We start from the raw sequence: 22,378 nt of genomic DNA on the forward strand, positions 1-22,378 counted from the left end.
GAAAATGAAGTTCACTGAAGCATCTTTGCTAACTTCCCCCCTAAGGCGTTCATTCACCTTCATTTCTGAGAAGGAGAAACGTATTCACAGAGGAACATGAGACGGGCAGGATCAGGCTTGCCTCCTTCTGAAGGGTCGGGGGGCCTAGGTACCCTCACCACATACCGAGGTTTGGTGCGCTTGCTGTCCTCTTGCCGCTTTTGATTTTAAAAAAGCCCCGGCCAAAGGAGGACCTGGCTTTTCGAGTGCCAAAGGGGTTGTCATCCACAGAGGCTTCATGTCCTGGGACCTTGGGAGGCAGGGTCCCAAATGTGCGGCTGTCAGTTGGAGCTTTATCCTGAGGGGTGACAAGGAGGTAACTGAGAGTTAGGGTACACTGTCCTTAGGACAGGCTGGGCTCAAATCACTGGACCAGCAACTGAAGAAATACACTGAGCCCAACACCAATGTAAAAAGCGTAAGAAATAACATCACAGTGACCACTGGCACCTCCATCAGCACCACAGTGACCACACCTGCCACTTTAAATCTCTAACACAGATTTAAGGTCTAGTACATTTTTTTAATCTGCCTCAATTTTTTTAAAGGCATGTCGTAAGATACTCCATACCCAGGATGGCAGATTTCTTATTTTTCTAGCAATTACGATGCAGATCTATAAAAAAAAAAAGTTTACACCCTTAAATCCCCACTACAGCAATAGAAGCCTGAGGCAAGTCTGCAAAGCAGGCAGTGAGCAAGCTTCAAGACTAATGAGGAAATCCTCACAGTTATACACATTCTTCTCAAGGATTAAGAAGATGAAGGTACAATCGGGAACTGTTTGTCTTTCTGACTTTGAGTCAGCCATTCCACTTATAAAATTGTTTCATTATTTAAGAGATACTTCTGGCTGTGTTTCTTTCTAACACCTGCTTTCTGCTCTTTCTTTACATAGTTGGTGAAAAGGTCAAAGGGATGAATGACTGACTCTCCCTCATCTGCTGCCCACAGGAACTGAACGTCTACACACACACAACACAGTATCTACATCTTAACATGGACACGCCCTTGCTCCATTTGTTGATGTTGAGTGGAAGGGCCCTGAGAGACAGTTGTCTCACCAACAGTCAAGTCTAAAACTGGCCTTCTACCCCACTGCAGTCCTGATACAGATCATTCGTGATCAGAATCCAGGGGAAGACCAAGAGCACATGCTGACAATCTGTTCAGAACACCATACTCCTACAGACACGGGCTGGATGAAACAAACAGCAGGCAATCTAAGGGCTTTTGTAGGGCTTGGTGAAAGCAGCTACAGTAAAGAAGATTTCCAAATTACATGAGTCTAACATCACAGGTTGGTTTTCTAATAACAGGTGGACTACTAAAAAAAATATTCAATTATTTAGTTATGTGTACGTGTGCTTATGTGCATGTGTGCAGGTACATGTGCCACAACATGTGTGTTTAAAGGTTAGTGGACGACTTGTGGGAGCTATTCTCCTCTTCTACCATGAATGCCCTGGGGATAGCACCTAGGCCATCAGGCTTGATGGCAAATGCCTTCATCCTCTGAGCCATCTCAACTGCTCCAAATTAACTTCCCTCCCCCTTTTTTAAAACAAAACAAAACCAAGATATTCATTTTATTTTTGGCTGTGGACTGCACATCACACATGAAGGCTGCCTAGGAAGGAGACATGATATGAGGAAGAGATAAGCAGGTAAGGGCTGAGCAGAAAAGTCTGTGACAAGCCCTTCCCTGTCTACCTGGTCCTGACACTCTGGTGGGAGTATCTAGGACCTAGTTCTGAGACCATAGCATAGTGGTCTGTGCTTGTTCCATATGTGGGCTTTGCATGCACAAAAGATGTACATACATTATGTATGGACATCAGGTGTGTATGCTCATGTGTGAATGTGGAGGCAAGAGGTTGGGTATTTCCTCTCTCTTTGCTGTACTTTTGAGGCAGAGTCTCTCACTGAACCTGGAGCTCACTGAGTGACTGGCTGGCCAATCCCAGGGATCCTTCTGTCCTCTCAGCACTGTGAGGGCAGGCATGTGCTGCCATGCTCAACTTTTTATGTAGCTGCTGTGAGTTTGAACTCTGGTTCTCATGCTTTCAGAGTAAGCATTTTATCACAGAGCCATCTCCCCAGCCCCAAAGAACAATTAAGTTTTATGTATGTTTCGTCTTCAACCAGTTCTGCTGCCCACATTTTTCTTTAGTTTTACCACCTACTGATGTCACTAAATAACACATTTATAGTTTGACAGGTTTTGGTAGTTCATGGTCACATTTCTGTTCTCTGAATGGTTTTTGAAATTCATCTGGAGGATGTGTAAGTCTACTTCTTTTCAAAGCTGCATACTATTCCTTTACGGCAGAGATCAGCAAACCAGGAATGTTTCTGATTTTTGAATCATAAAGTCTCCATAACAGTTACTCAGTGCTGCCACTGTTGTATGAAAATTGCTTTAGGCAACATGTAAATGAATGGTCATAACTTTGTATAAATGGGCAGCTGGTCTTCAGACCACAGGCTGCTAGCCTGAGTCTTTGGGACTAATAATCCATGTTATTTTTAGATCCCTGTTTTCATCACTGATGATCGGGGAAAGAAAGGGCATTTAAAGAATCCAGGGAACCAAATACACACACACCACATAAACACACCACACACACACACACACACACACCACACACACACACACCAGCCTGGGTAAGACAGACTAACTATTGTCCTGATACTAGTCTATAGTTCCAAGCAGACTCTCAAGCAGGTATGTCAGGATCATCTTCCTATGACTTCCAGCTTCCACAAAGGTTCTATGGCCTCTACTGTTACCCTGGCATCCAGGCACTGAGCAGCAGGTATGAAATGACAGGATGTACTCCACTTTGCTTCTCTAGACTAGTAGAGCCCTCTGGTAGGCAGCCACATATATGCTAAGTAGACAGGGGTGTGTGTGTGTGTGTGTGTGTGTGTAAAGGGTGTTGGGTCCCTTGGAGCTGGAGTTCCATGTGTTTGTGAGCTAGGTGCTGAGTTTAGATCTCAAAGTTAACTTTTATTTAGATAGAGTACTACTATGTAGACCAGGCTAGTTTCAAATTCACAGAGATCTGCTTGGCTCTGCCTCCCAAGTGCTGGGATTAAAAGTATGTGCCTAGCTCAAAAATCAGCTTAAAAAATTTATGTATGTATTTTACATATATGGATGTTTCATCTGCATGTCTGCATACCAGAAAAGAATATTGATTCCCACAGGACTACAGTTATAGGTTATACACTGCCATGAGGGTACCGGGGATTGAACTTAGGACCTCTAAAGAAGCAGCCGGTGCCCTTAACCACTGAGTCATCCTCCAGCTCTTAAAATTAACTTTTTAAAATAAGTAAGTCAGTGGCATTGAACACTTCTCTAAATCCTAACAACGCATCAGTTCCAAAGTACTGCCTCCACCCTAAAGCCAAGCCCCCGACTTATCCTTCTTCTGCCCGTGGCCCCGACCCTGCACACACAGCCATGCTGCACACATCACTGAACACAACCATGTGCATATGACCTTCCTAGCTGGCTTTCTTCACCAGCATAGTGCGGTAGGGGCTCTGACAGCCTTGGTCTCCTGCAGTGGGGACAGTCACCCAACTTACATGTCATAAAATTTAGAAGATTTTATACTTCAATTCAGATATAAAAATTACCTCTGAAGGCTTCTGGATAGACTCCTGCTCCTGTTCAAAAACAATGACATTTAAGGAAGGCTGCTATAAATTTTTTATATATTCAGTCGTCACATACACTTTGATAGATAAGAAGCCGTTTCTATCACTTCTAAACCATGGAATGTTCTTGCATTATTTCCTACAGTGTCTTATTAGTCCCAACCTTTCTTTCACATCATTTTCAGTCTTTTGTATTCATTCTTAGTATCTGCCATTAATTGCACCATGGTAGCTAGAGATTTCCCATCACAGAAACCATAAGCTTTTCCTAAAATGAATTTTTCCTGTGTATAAAATGGGACAAAATGAAGATTCATCCTTCAGTATTTTCTTCTAAGAACAAGGGAAAGGAAGAAAAAAAAGTAGAAGGACAGACAAAAACAGAACCAGCCACAGAACCTACCACGCCATCTGACGTCTCCTTCTTCAGATTTCCAAGGCTGCTGGATTTCTGCAGAGTTGAAATTCTAAAAACAGAAATAATGATAATTAGAATCAATAGTAAGTTGACTCTGGTGCCTGTATCTAAGCGGATCCTCTTAGAAGGAAACTAAAAATTGCCTGGAGGTTGAATCTTGGTAATAAAAGAAAATCTGGATCCAGGCAAACACTTATGTGCTTAAGTAAATTGCAGCATTTAGTTCTTTAAAAGCAGGGTGGTTAACTGCCGTGCCAGTAACACAAACTGTCCCACACATGTCACAGTAGCTGGAAAAACACTTAAGGCTGCGCTGGCAATATCAGTGTTTTCCATGGACTGGTGGCACTTACACAGTTACAGTAGAAACTCCATAGAAGTCTGTGCACTGCTCAGACCTAACCCTTCTACTTAAAGAATGAAAATTTACTCTTCTTTCAAGAGAGGTAACTTTCTTGACCCTGGCAAGGTAATTCAGTCAATAGTTCTGATCAAACCATAATAAGCCAGGTTTTGTGGGCACACCTGTAATTTCAGTACACAAGTGGCAGAAGGATTGAGGGATGTTTGACATCAGCCTGAGCTATCAAGATACAGCCTGTCTCCAAAAATGAAAAAGAAAGGAGGAGGGAAGGACAAAAATAAAGAGGAAAGAAGAGAGGGAGGGAGAGGGAGGAGGTAGAGGGAGAAGAAGAAGGGAGGGACAGAGGGAGGAAGGGACAAAGGGAAGGAGGGATGAGGGAGAAGAGGAGAGGGAAGGAGAGGGAAGGAGAGGGAGGGGAAAATGCACTAGAGGAACCCCTGTTATTACTCACTCATTTGCTAGCCTAGGAAGGCAAGAGGAGCCTGTAAGTCACAGAAACTTTCTCTTTCACATAATTAGTGTTCAGTTATACACAGCTGGAGATGGTCTGGCTCAAAAACTAAATGCACAAACACGTGGCCAGTTTCAAAAACTGAGGCACTGGGGGTGTACCTCAGTGCTAGCATGCTCGGCATGTGAGTTGCCTGAGGCCTGATCCCCAGCAACGCAGGATAAAAAAGGAAGGCAGAGAAAGAGACTATAGAAGGAATGTCTACTCCAAAAAAGCTAGAGCAACAAACCTTTAAGGGCATTTCTCCCCCTTATGTAAGTTGTCTGTCATAAGGACTGCCAAAACCATAAAAGATAACAGAGAAACAGAAACATCTCATCTGAGCTCTGCTCTGAAAATAGGTTTTCCTGGTTGTTTGGGGCTTTCCTAATCTAATCCAGACTCTGACTTGGGTAAACATTCACATTAGGCCGGTTTATTAAAACTGTAAGTGCAGAGAGCAGCCCTGCCAGCTTCGAGTTCTCTGGGATTCTTTTCTGTTGGAATAAAACATAACAAATCAGCACAAAAATAAATTAAAAGTGTTGAACTCCCAATTGAGAACTGGTGACAGAGGCTAAAGATCTGCAAGTGTCAGGTGTGAGATGGCAGGGACGAGTGCTTCTGTGACATCAGCCTCCAGCCCTGTGTACTCGTGACTTAACAGCCTCGGCTGCTCACTGTGCAATGGTTATGTGACCATAACAAACCCCCAGTCTGTAAAGCCCCGATCATACTTCACGCCCAAGGATGTACAACTTACGAAACACCATCACACAGGGAGACTTCAGCGGCAGTGCCCAGGACTGCTCTTCCATCACTAAAATATATTTTTAAAAAGGCATTTGTTAATGTCATGAATTGAAAACCACACAGACACTCCTGGATTTGCAATGGTGACGTCCCAAAGAGCTCGTAGGAAGCTCGAATCATTGTTAAGTCAAAGTGTCTTTTGCTTAATCTACCAAAACCTGCTTACTCTGTCTTTCCTTGTTCATATTTTCAGCACCCCACTAACCTACAACTGGGCAAAAATTCTCTCCCACAGAGTCTACTTTAGAAGGTGTGCTGACTACCTCGACCTGTCAAAAACAGTGCAGAAGTGAAACACAGCAATATTGTAAAGTTAAAAAAAAAAAATCACAAGGCAAGTTCATCATAGCTGGGGCCTGTCTGTACATGTTCTAAGTGAATAGAAATGTTAAAAATAATAATAATAATGCAAAGAAAAAAGCTATTTCTAATTTAAACATTTTCTTAAGCCTATTTCAAGGTTAGGAGGCAATTCATTTGAGAATTTTCTGGCAAAGTATCGATTTGCCTATGGAGAGATAACTGTGTCCCTGATGGCTTCCTAGTCATTCTCCAGATGGTCTCAGTGACTACTCTGCTTTCTGACAGGCACCTATGGCCTAGAAAGTAAAGCACAAACCCTTAAAGGCCGCTCTAGCCTCATTCCCTCACTTCCCAGGCTCCCCTGTCACCCCGTTATTTCATTATTACAAAACAGACGATGAACACTGTGTATGTAAGTAAGCGTGCTTTGCCCTTATTTGTGCATCTATATCACAGTGTTGATCCACAAATGACTTACCCCTCTTCAAATGAAGTCTCGGGCTTAGTAGACGACTTGGGTTTTTCACAAGTTTCTATATCCATAGTCGGTGGCAAAAGTGAAGGGATTGAAGCTTGCAAGACGGTGGTGTGAAACTGTAAAAAATCGTAAGTGAAAAGAAAATCAATCAAAACACAAGCCACGGAGTAACAAAACATAACAGAATTGGTCTATACAAAATACATCAGTGCTTAGAACTTTAGCTTTGTATTTATAATTTCAGAATACAAACATCTCGATGAGGTGTTAATGAGAGGAAACACTGTGGAGAAAGGGAATTACATTTGGTTCTAAGACAGCAAATACCCTGAATAAGAAAGTAACTAAACAGAAAAAAGTACCATGTTCCAATCATGGGGAAGCTCACGGAGTGCCAGCACCAAGGCTCTGACTCCTTAGTGCCAACACATGTTGTAAACAAAGTACCATTTCCATTTTTATTTCTACTACAAGTCTAACGCATAACATACATCATGTCGGTTAAACGTTCTTTTACGTGTGAACAAGCTGACTGCGTTCAACTTGCCTAACTGGTGAACAGTGCGCTAAAATCAGTGGGACCAGACTCTGTGGAAAGAATGAACTGTGGATACCGTTTCCTCAGATACCATTGGCGCCTAGGGCTGGAGCCTGTAAGTTTGTTAGCACTGGGGTTTTCTGGTAATGTTTGAGAACTGGAGGGAAGAGTTAAGATCAGCATCTAGAACTCACAAAGGAAAACACCTGCCTGAGCTCCCAGTCAGTCAGTCAGTCAGTCAGTCAGTCAGGGGGCTCGTTGTCTAATTCTCTGTGGTGCTGACCTCTGACCTACACATACCCAGCGTCTCACCGCTGAGCTATGTTCCAGCCACAGCTCTCACTTTCTTCCCCTTCTCTAATTTTTATTCATAATTTTTAAATTAAAATTTAATCATATTTCCCTTCACTTTCCTGCCCCCATGTATCTTCCTTTGCACATTGCGCTCTCTCTCTCTCTCTCTCTCTCTCTCTCTCTCTCTCTCTCCTTCACTCCCAAATTCATGACCTCTTTTTTAACTCTCTTTCTGATCAGGGTCTCCTGTGTAGTCCAGGCTGGCCATGAGTTCAGCCTCCTATGAGATTACAGATGTGCACCCAGCACTCCTGCGCTGGCCTGGCAGCTTACTCCTCCCTGGTGAGCCAGGTAAAGACAGGTCGTGAACGCAAACCTACACCAAACCTACAGCAACAGTTCACCTCAGCCACATCCTCCACCAACATGTCACCATGCTCATGATATTTCTCCCACCCCTCTTCTACCACCCACTCACCCATGTACCTTCCTGTGCTCACCACTCCCTCTCAAATCCATGACCTCTTTTTCTAATTCTGACACAGTCAGAGCTGCCTCTGGGCTGCTGGAATACCAGACACAGGGGAGGTAAGATGAACTTAGGTGTGCTCGACCAGCAAAGCTCAGCTTCAGGAAGAAGCGATGAACTCTGAGCTGTGAATTTTGCCTGTTACTGAGGATGGTACCACAAAAGCTTGAGTCAGATCAGTGTAAGTTAGGGGTCTTTTCTATGCACCCTAGTTTGCTTTTGGTTTGAATCTTTGCAATTGATGCTGGGTACTCTCTTTTCCACTCACCCATGTTTCTTGAAGTTCAACTGTTTCCCTAGACTCCTAATCATGGGAAAAATATACTAACACATGGGCCTGTTTTTTTTTTTTTTTTCCGAACTTTAATGTTTCAGTTTAATTTTTCTTCCTGGTTTTCTTCAAAGCTAAGGTTGAATTCTACCAATTTTTATTTTTTTTCTACACTGTATTCAGCTTGGAACAATCATTTATGACAGACTAGACACCGTTAAGCTGGAATTCACAAAGGCTGCAGAGATAGCTCAACAGTTAAGCGCACTGGTTGTTCTTCCTAAGGATGGGCTTTCAATTTCCAGCATGGCAGACACAGTGTCTGTTAACTCCAGTTCCAGGGGATCTGGGGTTTCAGTTTCCAGCATGGCAGACACAGTGTCTGCTAACTCCAGTTCCAGGGGATCTGGTGCCCTCTTCTGACGTCTTTGGGAACTGCATGCAGCAGTGCACACACACACACACACACACACACACACACACATATATATACATTCAGAAAAAATATTCATACACACAAAATAAATAAAAACAAACTTTTAAACTGAGGTTCATGTAGCAAAGACTGCAAAAACAATTCAGTATATTCTATATATACAAGCAATTCCTCTCTAAATCCAGCACACTTGTTGGCTGTCAAAGGTTATTTTTGGAAGGCTGAGGCAGGAGGATCACTAGCTCTAGGCTAGCCTGGACAACAAAGCGAGCCTCTGTCTCAAAATAAAACAAAGTTAGGTTCTCCCCCTTCAATAAACGTATTTAACAAGCATAAAACTTCCCCTGCATCTTATTTCATAATATCTTGATTGGTGAACTATTTTAGTACTGTCTAACATAGAAGTGGGAAATGTTGTTTGCTCTTTGAATTAATTTTCATTCCACTCAGTTTTTACTTGCTCGGGACCAGAGGTGTAGCTCAATGTTGAGTACTCGTGCCCAGGACTATAAAGGGGAAACAAATTAAAAGTACTAGAAAACAAGACTGTTCACCAAACAGTACTGTTTCATTATGGGGTTATCAACCCCAGCTATGAGAGCAGGAAAGCGAGAGAGGAGATATGGCAAGAGGAAGCAACTGTTGACCACAGTGAGACTGTTTGTTGCGCTGAACAAGACATTCCCAGTTCCTAGTGGCTCCAGACAGCAATTATACTAAGGTTAAGAAGTGACTTCAAAACAAAGACCAATCAGCCCTGGGGGAATCCTGGGCTCCTGAGGCAGTGGGTGGCTGCCTTGATCAGACTACACATAAGCAGCAGTCCAGCGGCCATGCAGGGAGCCTGGCCCCAAGACACTGCGAGGAAAGTGTGGACAAGTCTCACCTAATGCAGTGGAATGGAGGATTTTTAGGTTCTGACAATGCACCAAATCAGGCTCTAATGCATAGGCTCAGCAGGAATTAAAAGGGTGCTTTGGACCTTAGTGCCTTGCCAAGCTGAGACAACACTCGTCTGAAAATACTTAGAGGGGAAAAGAAAGCGGACCTGGAGTGAAGAGTGGTGAGCCTAAAAGGTGGTCTCTCATACAGAAGTGACAACATCTGTCTAGTGGGCTGGACTGTTCTGGACCAAGGATAGTCGTGTGCCTTTGTTCCTCCCTTTTTTAAAGTAGGAGTGTCAACAGAAGTTACCCTGTTCCTGCCTCCTGACCAGTGCTGGGCATGTGGGTGCAGACAATTGCTTTGTTCCCAGCTGCACATACTGTTTGGAATAATACTCTAGGAACTACTGAGGGGCCTCCCTACGCACCAACCTGAATGGATGAAAGCTCCTGGGACAGACACTTGGAGACCTTAGGAGAAGGGAAGGCTGCATTTTATATGTGAGAAGGTGCAAACTGACTCACTTGGGAGGCGAAATGGTGACTGTTTTCCAAAACTGTGGCACCACATCTCCTTCCACGTGCTCTTACACTGTGACGTCACTGAGACATTAGAGACAGTCTACTCATTGTGAGTCTGCTTGACCTGGAACTGCAGCAGAGATTCCAATGATGCCGAGTTACAGGGGATGCAGACCCACCTGCTCTTCTCAGGGTGTTCTCACCACAGGGCTGTGAGGCAGCCAAGCGGTCCTAGGGACTCCCAGCCTGGGTACAGTGGAACAGTGTACAGGCATCAAGTTGCCTCAACAACCAGATACTGCAGTGAGAAGCCTGCTGCTCCTGAGCTGAGCAACAGAGGTGAGGTGTTCCTGCTGAACACTGCCCACTCTCCAGGCTCCTCAGGAAGGTGACAATCCAGCCATTTTGGTGCTGGATAGTAGGTAATGAACAGATGGTCCTGATGCCTTCACGAATGGAAATAAACTCCAATGCCCTCAGATTGCTTTTTCCAAGTCTAAAAACTTGGAGTCATCAGAAACAACAAAACAAGATTTAATCTTACCCTCACCTGACTTATTTGTACTCGTCTTTGAAAAAAATAAACTATAATTTCATATTTTTGGGTATCTACCTCAAAGATGCTCATGGTTGTTTTTTTTTAAGAATGGGGTTCTTTTAGGCTGCTCTCAAATTTCCAACCAAGGAATGAATATTCTGCATCTTCAGCAGCTGAAATTATAGGCACAAGTCAACCTACCTGTCTTGTTTTTGTTGAGTTTTATAAGCAAATTTAACATTGTCCAAAGCATTTATTAAAAAGAGGGAATGCACATATTTCAAAACAAAAAGAGACTGACAGTACACAAAAGCTACCAGAATAGACCAGTGGGTAATGCAGCTGGGAAACGAACCCACATCACACGGCACTGGCAATGTATACACCAGCAAAGACACCGTCCCTACAACATAAAGTGCCAGAATCCCACACGTACCTCCTCTGGAGCACTTGTGTGGAGCGGGTCCCTGCTGGGAGACCCCATGCCCGGTGTAGAAGAAGTGCTTCTCTCCAGATCACTGAAGCCCTGGGCATCCAGCAGGGTGGAGATGGAGCTGGAGTGGAACAGACCTTCACACTCACCATCTTGGCCTGGAAGAGATGAAGCAGATGACCATGCAGTCCACTTTTGGAAGGAGAATGGGAATGATGCATTTCTTTCTTTCTTTTTCTTGAACATATACTGTACCACTGAGCTACAGTGCCGGTCAATGCCGGGAGCGACCCCCAGCTTGGTGGGAGGAGGTGATCTTCTTTTTTCTCCTCCGGTCGGTTCTTCTTGAAGCAATCAAGGGGGATGGGAAGAGCCTCGACAGTGGGTAAGACCTAGGGTTAGCTGGCCTGCCCTCTGATATACTCTGTCCAGAAACTGCAGTTTCTTGCCACTAACCCCTCCGCCCAGGGACAGCAGAGAATTAGGAAGTGCCTTTGATCTGTCTCTGCAGGCGCTGCCAGGCTCTAACTTAGGTCTGTTGGCTTGAGGTTGCAAGAAGAAAAGACACTTAAAGAAGTTATTGTAGTTTATTGCTAAGTGTAAAAAGTTTCCTATCTAAGGGGGAAAATGGGAAGGTCCTAAGTGGAAAAAGGAAAAAATTCTAACAAAGGAAAAATTCTAAGTAGAGAGATTCTAAGCAGGGAAGAAGGGAGAAGAGGAGAGAGAGAAAGAGAGAGAGAGAGAGAGAGAGAGAGAGAGAGAGAGAGAGAGAGAGAGAGAGAGGTGAAGTGACGAAGAGAAAATGAGGAGAAGAGAAGTCACCGCTAACGAACGTCCCTTTTTCTTATACATCATTCAGAGTACCTGATCACATGTTACAAAGTTCATCACAAGTTCACACCAAAATTCAAATCATAAATTGAACTAGAAGTTTACAATCGAGAATGTTTACATGCATATCCATTAGGAGTAATTATCTGACTATACATCCATCACCTGTCTAGCTCCACAGGTTCACCGAAGGTTTAAAACTATAACTAAGAAATTAGTGAAGTTTTGTATAGATAAACCCAGGCAATATTTTTTCTTCTGTCCTAGCACCTATAATAAATTGTGAGTTCCCTTTTAGTGACTCTTGGTTAATTATTTTACAACCACCTTGGAATGTGCTCTGAGTAGGAGAGAGTCTGGTTACTATCTAAGTGCTGTTAACTGATGACACTTGGGAGACTGGCAGAGTTCTCACAGCAGTTTTGACTATCAGGAAGGGACTTAATAGCAGTCCCACTATAAAAGAGCTTAATAATCATTGATATAATTTTAGGAATTCTTATAGGATCACCATTAAGACTTAAGAAGTCGTCTATTTGTCTATATAGCAATACTACAAGACAGTACATCTTCGTGGATCTGCAGAGATCTGCTCCAAAGGGGTGTGCTATTGCTTAGTGATTGTTATATATGTTTAATAATAATAGGAAAAGCATATTAATAGCAGGATCTTTCCTAAAATATGTCCAACATAGCCTTGCTAAATGTGGCACACTTGTCGCAGATAATAATCCGAGGCAAGCATTTCAGGATGATCAACTGCTAATTATTAGCTTGTCCTATTATGGCTTCTGACAGGTCAAAGTATAAACAAACACATGAACTGTTTCTTCCTGTCATCATACGTAAATTAACAACACAGAACCTAGGATATAGCATCTTAAATTGCAAACAACTAACCTCCAGGATTCGGGCCACATTAAGCACTCACCAGTGGTATTAACGGGGAGAGTCAGGTTTCAAACAGTACTAACACAAAAGATGTTTAAAACATAAATAAATTTATTTCAAGATCCCACTGTAATTTTGTTTTAAAATTTTTAGGCTTCATAAGTATTAGTTTAGCCCTGTTTAGTAATGTGTTACTTTAATCCTAGCACTCAGAAAGTGAGAGCAGAGAATCAGGAGTTCAAGATCATCCTCAGCTACATAGCAAGTTCAAAGCCAGCCTGGGCCACATGAGACCCTATCCCATGAAAGTTGTCTGTCTGTCTATGTGTCTGTCTGTCTATCACCTAACCTACCATCATCTATCTACCTACTTACCTATATACACTACTTATCTACCTACCTACCTACCTACCTACTCTAGGTATCTACCCATCTATGTACCCGTCTATCCCAGTGTGACTATCTAACTCTGGGTAACAACAGAGTCACCATTTAGACATGGTACTTCTTATCACTGCTGTGCTTTGGAAAACACACAAAATGAAAAACAGGATTTAAAAAAAAATGACAGGTGATCCTTCAAAACAATCCTTTGATGCCATTTTAAAGCAGGAAAGGCTTAACAGAAAAAAAGAAACCAAATATCCCAAAGGACTAAGTTTGAAAAAGTTTTAACATCAGTCAAGATGTAAAGGGTTAACTGTAGCACACAATGCTAGTCGGTCATTTTCTTAGAAATGGAAAGAATGGTTCTTAAAAACTCTAATCTCCAAATAACGCCTACTGGCAAACCATAGACCCACAGATGCAAGAAGGTGTTGGATCCATTGGAACTGGAGTTACAGGTGGTTGTAGGCTGCCCGACTGGGTGCTGAGAGCCAGACTCCAGCCCTCTGTTAGAGCAGCAAATGCTCTTAACCACTAAGCCATCTCTCCAGCACCTAACAGTAACTTTTAAATTGAGATTTTACTAGAATTTTATCCTAACTTTACAGGATTTTAAGTGTTGCTAAGAGTTTTATGAAGAATAAGTAAATAAATCTAAGTATCATAAGTGATACGGAGAAATCACTTTTTATATAACCTCTTCACTATAGCAGGGTGTGATGCTTATGACTTATGAAAACCTGTCCTATTAGATCTGATTTCAAACTACTACATGGGGGTTGGAGAGGTTCAGCCAGTCAAGTGCTGCCATGTAAGCACAGGGCCTGCATAAAAGCTGGGCCTGGGCTGAGAGGTGACCCAGAGACTAAGAGCACACACTGATCATGAAGAAGGCCTGGATTTGGTTTCTGGCCCCTAAACTAGGCAGCTTACAACTCCAGAGATCTGACACGCCCTTCTGGCCTCCTTGGGCCCTTGCACAAATGTGGCATACGTACAGCCATACACATACACACAAATAAAACAAATCTTTAAGAGCCAGGCATGGTGATTAGGCAAGCCAATCTAGACAGTCAGTGAACTCCAGCATCAGTGAGACACCCTGCCTTCTGGAAGGGCTAGTGATATGGCTCACAAGTTATCCTTGGTCTCCCTCATGGAACTAATTTTATTAGTCCTTATGAATAAAAAAAGAGAATTATTTATTATTTTGTTTACTTGTTTGTTTTGAAGCTCCTGGCCCAAAGCAGAGGGTGTTTTTTGTTTTTGTTTTTTTGATTCATGAAGTCTTCAGAATTAAAATTTTTGAGAGCATAGCTCAGTAGCAGAGCCTTCACTAGTATGCATGAGGCAGATCCCAAGAAATAAAAAATTAATTAGTTCATTTAAAACAAAAATTTCAAATTCCTGAGTATTTCATAATTATCTCTTTGCTGGCTAGTGTTTATGTCAACTTGATGGTGGCTAGAATCATTTGGGAAGAGAAAATATCAGCTGAGAAAATGCCTTCACTAGATTAGGCTACCGGCAAGCTTGTGGGGCATTTTCTCCATTAGTGCTTGATGTGGGACAGCCCAGACCATTGTGTGTGGTGTCAACCCTGGGCTGCTAGTCCGGTGGGTGCTATAAGAAAAAAGGCTGAGCAAGCCACGGAGAGCCACCAGTAAGCAGTACCCCTCCATGTCCCCTGCATCAGCTCTTACCTCTAGGTTCCTGCCCTGTTGAGCTCCAGCCCTGACTTTCCTTTGTAATGAACTGTGATATGGAATTTAAGTCGAAATAAAGGCTTTCCTTCCCAAGCTGCTTTCAGTCATGGTGTTCCATCACAGCAAAGAAACGCTAACTAAAATATCTCTCAAAAAGACATGTTTTTGGTGCTTAACATCTCTAGAGTGATGACTACCTGCATGTTCATAGTCAACTAGGTCTAACATTCTGTATGTCCTAAATGACTCTCAGTCTGTGTTTGAGAAAGGTCATCTGCAGGGAAGGCAGAACAACTCCATGTGTTCCAAGAGGAACTCACACTCCTTGGCCACCATCACCTACCTGGTGCTTTAGCCCCGAGTGTCTCCCTTTGTTGATTTGTTTTCCTTTGCTCCAAGCCCCTCATCTAATTGAGCATATCACAGCCTTAATCTATCGGGTCGATCCAGATCCACTGGGACTCTGCAGCAGCAATATATTCAAGAGTCCTGACTTGCTCCCCCGCCTGCTCTAGATATTGGTGTCCCTCATTACTCCCCCTGGCAGAAGTTACGCTGCAAACTTGTTATTCAGCCCTTTAGCCCGGCTGAGGGCGTAGCTCAGTGGTAGGACATTTGCCTAGTATGTGCAAGGCCCTAGGTTCAATCCCTAGAACAGTGGTTCTCAACCCAGTGTCTGCAACCCTTTCATAAGGGTGGCATATGAGATGGCCTGAATATCAGAGGTTTACATTACAATTCCTAACAGTAGCAAAATTAGTTGAGAAGTGGGTCATCACAGCATGAGGAACTGCACTAAAGGGTGGCAGCAAGAGGAGGCTTGAGAACCACTACCCTAGGACCAACAGAACAAAGCAAAGCCTCACTGGATTCCCGGCCTTGGTTTACAAGCAGATGCCCAGCCCAGCCCTACTGAGATTCCTTACAAGGCATCAAGCCACACCCTCCCTACCCCTCAGAACTTTCCAGACACACTGCCCTTCCTTCTAAAAACACTCCAGGCTCTTGATGCACACTGTAGCTCCTGCTCTAGAATGCTTTTCTGGGAGCTGCTCTGGCTGAGGCATAGAGCTACAACACACCCATCAGCTGAGTACATCCTGACAGGACAGTTGCCCGGAACTACCATCAATAAACAAATGAGCCACGCAAACTGGAATAACGCACATGAACTCTGTAAGACATTGAGTCTAAATGTGAAAGTTCATGGCTGGTTGAAACGCACTGAAGGAGGAAGGCTTTTGGAGAGCGCTCTACATACATTATTACCTTGGGCCAGAACTGCTGGGTCCTGCATTTTCCTGTACCTGCTCAGGCACTGCCGGAGGTCTTCTATTTTCCGCTCCTGTGAATTGAGTAAACCGTCATCACTACTGACTTTTAAAAACAGTCAAGGGAAGCACCTGTGAACTGTGTACAGTATCCGAAAATATTTCTAAACTTCAGCAAAAGTGACAATGGCTGTATTTTTTCCTGTGTGTATCAGAGACAGAGCCAGCACTTGGGATGCTACATATTCTTTTTACTTGTCATCTTTAAAAACAAAACTGATATAACAGCATTTAACAAAAAAGAAAAAAATATCAAGGCCAGTGAGATAGCTTAGTGGCGAGAGAGCAGGCGTCAGGCTTGATGACGTGTGTTTGAAGCCAGTGGGTAAAATTCTAGAGTTCAGATCCCCGGCACCCTCCACACAGAAGCCAGGGGTTGCAACTGTAACCTAGAACTTGGGGAGTGGATAGAGAAGGTTGTGATGAGGAAGAAAACTATCTCTTGGCTTTCTGCAGTTTTATACTCCTTGGAATTAGTCTTTTCTGGGATGTGTCCCTTTGTTCTGTTCCCTAAGGGACATAGGAGAAAGCAGTCTGACATTATAAGCCAAACCCAGTGGTTATTAGGCAGCCAGGATCAGGTCAGGTCGGTGGTGAGAATGACACTGCCCCATGCTTCTAGCAGGATGAAAGCCAAATATGGGTGAGGAAAACTGACCATGGCAAAGAGCCCTAGTGACACAGGCATTAGGCCAATGCACTAAAGACAAAGGCAGGGACCAAGAATGATCCAGGGGCCTGGCCTGTGTCTGTCTGTTGTCTGTTATTTCACCTTTCAGGAAAGGCAAGACATTTCCAGATGTAAAAGAAGTGAGGAATATAAAGAAAGTAACTATGACTTCATAGCAGTGCTGACGTCTTCTCTCTGTGGCTGTGTGCACCTCTATCAAGTTGGAGCTCTGCCCTTCAGAGGTCATGTTAGCCTAGAATTTCTAGAATGTAGTACCTCTCTTCTCACCTGAATATAAGGAAGTCCAATGGTCTAAATATTTCCTAAATTCAGAAGGGGAAAGAGGGCATGGGAATTTCACTGGAACCTGTGTTGCTGGCCTCTCTACTGTGTGCACACAGCCACAGACACAGTGTCATCACTGAGCCTGTGCACACTCAGGCGGAAGAGACCAGGAAGGACCCTTCATGTCCTCTCCCAGCTGAGGTACACCAAGGTCTGCATGGAACAGCCAGGATGCTGCAGAGCATAAACAAAGCGCAATATCTGAGTCTCACTTGGTACCTTTTCTTCATTTGCTGCCATCAGGGACTCCACTGCCTTCTTCATTTTCTGTACTTCAATGTCTGAAAGGATATGACATTGTTAGGACACAGAGACATTGTTGGAAGGCAGCTAACCTATGTGGGAAGACACTTGTTCTTCTGCCTGAAGAGTTCCCAGGTACAGGTGGCAGTGATTCTCCTTTAGGGACAATACGGATGAACACTGTCTACCCCACCCACACAGTTGTGATAACAGAAAGCTAACAGTATGGGGAGGGAGGGAGATGCCCTCTCTTAGAGAACTCTTTCTTTAAACACTGAAGATGAAATGTAGGTGCAGCCAAAATGGCAGCACTGAGTTTTCAAAAAAAGGAAGCCGTGAGCAGTGAGTGAGAGCAATGGATGGACGGACGGACGGATGGTATTCACAATGACCAAGGCAGAGGGACAGTGCTGTCATAACCAAGTGGAGAGGCCATGGTGAGAGGCTGAGCAGTGTGGTGCTCACATGAGCTGTCATGCTGAGAAGCCAGCTGTAGAGCCACAGAAGGAAGAGTACCTTGCTTCATCTATAAGCCTCATTTCTAATACCATTTTAAAACAAAAACGGAGACATATAACAAATCACAGCATGCACAACGTGACTTCCTTAAAATCTGATAACCAGACACAAAAGTGTCGCTTTAATAAAAGCGACCATTTAACCCCAAAGTGAACCTATGGTTAAAATACGAAAACAGGAAAATATTCACCTAAAGTTATCTGCTTCTGAAGGGGAAAACATTCTAGTAATTTTATAAAACTCACTGACGCATTTTCAAGTAGGAATTGCTGACGCTTCTTGCTTGCTTGTTTGCTTCAAGCAAGTTTCTTTAACCTAATAATTCATTCTCTGTGGTCAGTTAAGGATTCATCTTCATGTGCACTGAATAGCCCAGACTCCATAAAGCTTCTAATGTAGACCTCAGCTAAATAAAGAGTTTCATAGCTGACTCAGTAAAGCTCACCCACGAGCTCTGGTGTGGTGCCCGAGTAATGAGCTGCCTTCTCTTCTGTGCCTGCACCACCTGCACCACAGAGAACACACTTTCTGAGCTCACTCCTCTGTGTGTCCTGCTGCACTCTGGGGCGTGAACGGGCTGCAGGAAAAACCTGTAAGATGATCTTTTCCTCCTTGCTTTATGGCCTGTCTATCTAGCCTCTGTGAAGAAATGAGGGGCTATGGATGAAGCAGCTGCACTTCTGTGAACAGAAATGTTTTAAGCATGCAAGAGTGAAGTGGCTCTGACGATGAATGAGAAGCTGATGGAGAGACAGCAAAACCTTACTTTTCTCTTTGAGCTTCTTTTTAATATTTTCATCTGCACAGGAAAACCCATCAGATTGGGAGTTAGCATATATTACAACAACACACTATCTTACAAGTACTAGTATTTGGTTTCCTTGTACATAAATGCTGGGACTCTAATCTCACAAACAACCCAGAACATGAAGCACTCCCACATGACTCTGAGGCAGGTAGGTACACTAAGCACAGTGCTGGAGCCTCAGGAAGAAATGCTGTGTGGTTAGCTCCTACATCAGAGCTTCTTCCTTCTGTACCTTGCTGCTTCTATGTGGATGTTAAGACCCAGGGTCAACCAACTATGTTGACTGGCTATGTGGACTGGCTAATGCCACTCTGGTAGGTTTTCCCAAGTGTTAGTTCGATACCTGGTCCTCCTGACTACATGTGGCATCCAATTAAGCACTCGGGCCCAACCCCACTGAGACAGTGTGTCCCCTGTTCAAGGAGACAGGGCCAATGCTGACACAGTCAGTGTCAGGGTCAGACTGCCATGAGATTTCTAAACCTTGTACTCAGACCCTGAACTCAGCTGGTCCCATGGTGACAATGAGCAGCTCACACCGGCTCTGGTCCCCGACTCTGTGTTGGCAGCACCACAAACATATCTCTAATCACAGGTACTCACTCAGTCCGTTCAGTTCTTAATCTCTAAAAGTGAGACTAGCATTATGGGTTCCCTGGTACAGCAATGTGAGCAATAGATTCAACCCTAAAGTTGTGGTCTATTTCTGAATGTCCTGTAATGTTATTTTACTTATGTCTAAATCCAGGGAGGACAACCCACTTCCATAAGGCTGAGTTTTCTGATGGATAAAGAAATAGGTACAGAATGCAACTTGTTTCCATGTATTACATGGCATGAGACAAAGCTCCACCAACTGGGATCTATCTGTCCAAATGAGTCAGAAACTGCTAGATACACACGTACATACACACACACACACACACACACACACACATATACATACATGCATGCATACATACATACATTTATTCATTCATTCTAGGATTGCCAGATATTATACATATTATATTTCAAGACTTTTTTTTTAAACTGAGTCATGGTCTCCCTGTGTTACCCAGGCTGGTTTCCACCTAGATTCTTCTGTTTCCTTTTCCACGTGCTAGAGGTGCAGATGTCAGACCCAAATGTAAGTTTTAAAACGTCACTGGGGTTGTTTTCCTACTGTCCAACATCAGACCCTCTCCTGCAGTTTACCGGATCTTAACGAAACCATCGAGAGCCACAGTCAGTCTTACCTCGATCGAGGACCTCGATCCCTTCTCCTTTTGCCGTACAAGCCAGTCTCTCCTGCAGCCTCTTTACTTCACACTCCTTCTCCTCCAGTTGCTCTTTTAAAGATGCCAATTCATCCTACAAATTATAAATTCATTTTAAAACAGCAGACTAGGGGAGAAGAGAAACACTTACAAAGCGTATTAACCCTTTAAATCAATACTCGGACTACGGGAATGAGACAAACACCCACAAAAACTTACACACAAACACAAATTAGACAGAGGCAATGGTAAACACTATTAATATACGTAATTTGTAATAATTACAGTATAAATGATTCAGGTTTGTTTGAAGTGTAACCAGGACAGGGTACACTCTAAAATTCTGCCAATGTTAAAGTCTCTCCAAGTTAGTTGAAAAAGATGACCAAATTCGATACTTGTCTTAAAAGCAAATTCAAAAAGGCTTGATTGGCTCCTTCAGCATTTCAAAGTGACATTAATGATCCTGGGATAGTCACTGGGCATCAGTAGCCACAGGGAGGCAATCAGGGGTGACTGACCAAATCATGGACTACACAATTTACTCTTATCACTGAATAAGGCAGCCATGAAAAGAGGAATCTAGAAAGAGAGGATTTGGGTCTTCCTTTTGAGATGATGATATCTGAAAAAGCTTCTGAGGCCCTGATATAATTTTTTTTAAAATTTAAAAACTCAGATTTGCTTTAGAAAGTACTAGTTTTAGCAAATTTATATTTTGCGGCTGTATCTGTCACAGAAACTAGTTATGCCATGACAACAGGCATCTTTTATTCAGTGTGGCGTTTATTCTCAGAGTCTTTATTCAGCTAGCTGTACATGTAGTATTATGAAAAACCCACCCAAGAGGCCAGGTCAGCCCTGTACTCCTGACTCATGGTAAGGATGGAGCCAAGCTCAGAAACTTTCAGTAGCCCTGCAAGAGGCGCTGCCCCTCTCCCTGCAGGACTTTTGAGCAGTGGCTTCTCTTCCCTGCCATGTTAAAGAACACACACACACTGGCCTTCCTGGAAACTCTAACTGGAGAGCAGGCTCCAGTTCATACGAGTTCCACAGATGAACTTTTAACAGACAGGTGTGTGCACTTTTAACAGACAGGTGAGACACATACACGCAATGAATGCACATGCTACTGAAAACACCATCACCGCAGAATGACATGCCAGAGAGTGGCGGCCCACTCCCACCAATGTCTACCACACCTTCAGCGTCTCCCATTTTTGCTCCATCCGTTGCTTTTCATACTGCATCTGACCCACCTTGATTTTCATGCTAGAAAGTTTGGCCATTAGAGACTGGTAGAGAGACAGAGGAATGAGAGAAAAGGAGGCAGAAAAGATAAGCTAAATGACGGAAAACAGCATCAGTTCATAAAGAAGGTCAGCTAACCCAGATACCACAGGCTGTGTCCTGACAGAGCACCAGCTAGTTAACTCAGATATCACAGGCTGTGTTCTGGAAGATTAGTCAAGCCTTGGATTTACTGAGAACTCTAGCATGTAAACTAAGTACCTCCAGCTTGGGAGAAACACAGTTTAGTTGTGAGATATGATGTCACCATGTACTAGTTGGAAAACACTTTTGTAAAATCATATTGCTCATAGAACAATAGACCATGTTTTAAAATCACTTTGTTTTCCAGAGAAACTTACTTTAGTAGACTTGAGCTTTTTCTCATACTGAAGTCTTTCGCCATCCATTTCATTGACTTTTAGCCTCAAATCATTGATCTCTTGTATTAGCCCCTGGTAAAAAAAAAAAAATTGATTAGAAAAGGGTATAGCACAGCCACGTCACCAAAAGAGTAGCTGGAAAGCCCTAAGCCAGGACAGTTCCTTGGATATAAGTTGTGAGAACAAGTCCAGTGCCTCTGCCCTGAAATGCTTATGAAAATAAAAGCGTAGCTATGATTCTGACTAGAGAAATGCTATTATGGGACTCATGGACCAGGTGCTCAGTGTGGGGCTGGAAGGTTTGTGGAACCTTGAAGCAGCAGCGCCTACAGGGAGATCCTTTACCCTGAAAGGGATTTGGGGGGCTCAGCTCCTTGCCCTCTTTTCTGCTTCCTGCCACGCATTTCATGATAATGTGCTTCGTCAACACTGTCTCTGAGCGATGGGGTCCACTAACCATGGACTACGATCTCCAAAACCACGGGCTAAAATAAACTGTCTCTTTATGAGCTGTCTTGGGTATTTGTTATAGTAATGTATCTTGGTTTTCTTCCTGTTGCTGTGATCAAACAATCTGACCAAAAGTAGCTTGGGGGTGGAGGTGGGGATTGGGGCAAATTATACTTCCAGGTCACAGTTCATCATTGAGGGAAGCCAGGGCAGGAAACCAAATCCGGGACCCAGAGGCAGGAA

The 22,378-nt window shown here is 43.4% G+C and overlaps 1 protein-coding gene across 9 annotated transcripts in view; it reads right to left on the reverse strand.

The window, feature by feature from the left end:
- Ppfibp1 (PPFIA binding protein 1) overlaps positions 1-22,378 on the reverse strand; it is a 149,609-nt gene that overhangs the window by 16,556 nt on the left and 110,675 nt on the right. For 4 of the 9 annotated variants that reach the window (XM_028757509.1, XM_028757503.1, XM_028757504.1 and 1 more), the window contains 11 exons: positions 21,665-21,757; positions 19,992-20,106; positions 18,712-18,744; positions 17,403-17,464; positions 16,107-16,182; positions 11,026-11,180; positions 6,578-6,693; positions 5,747-5,803; positions 4,115-4,178; positions 3,691-3,720; positions 166-337 (listed from right to left, as the gene is read on the reverse strand). In XM_028757509.1, the coding sequence (XP_028613342.1) occupies positions 166-337; positions 3,691-3,720; positions 4,115-4,178; positions 5,747-5,803; positions 6,578-6,693; positions 11,026-11,180; positions 16,107-16,182; positions 17,403-17,464; positions 18,712-18,744; positions 19,992-20,106; positions 21,665-21,757 (973 nt within the window). The remainder of the gene's footprint in view (positions 1-165; positions 338-3,690; positions 3,721-4,114; positions 4,179-5,746; positions 5,804-6,577; positions 6,694-11,025; positions 11,181-16,106; positions 16,183-17,402; positions 17,465-18,711; positions 18,745-19,991; positions 20,107-21,664; positions 21,758-22,378) is intronic. The other 5 variants (XM_028757506.1, XM_028757510.1, XM_028757512.1 and 2 more) reach the window with 3 other exon arrangements.

This window comes from Grammomys surdaster, unplaced genomic scaffold (genome assembly GCF_004785775.1).
Source record: "Grammomys surdaster isolate TR1022 unplaced genomic scaffold, NIH_TR_1.0 126176, whole genome shotgun sequence".
Classification (NCBI taxonomy): domain Eukaryota; kingdom Metazoa; phylum Chordata; class Mammalia; order Rodentia; family Muridae; genus Grammomys; species Grammomys surdaster.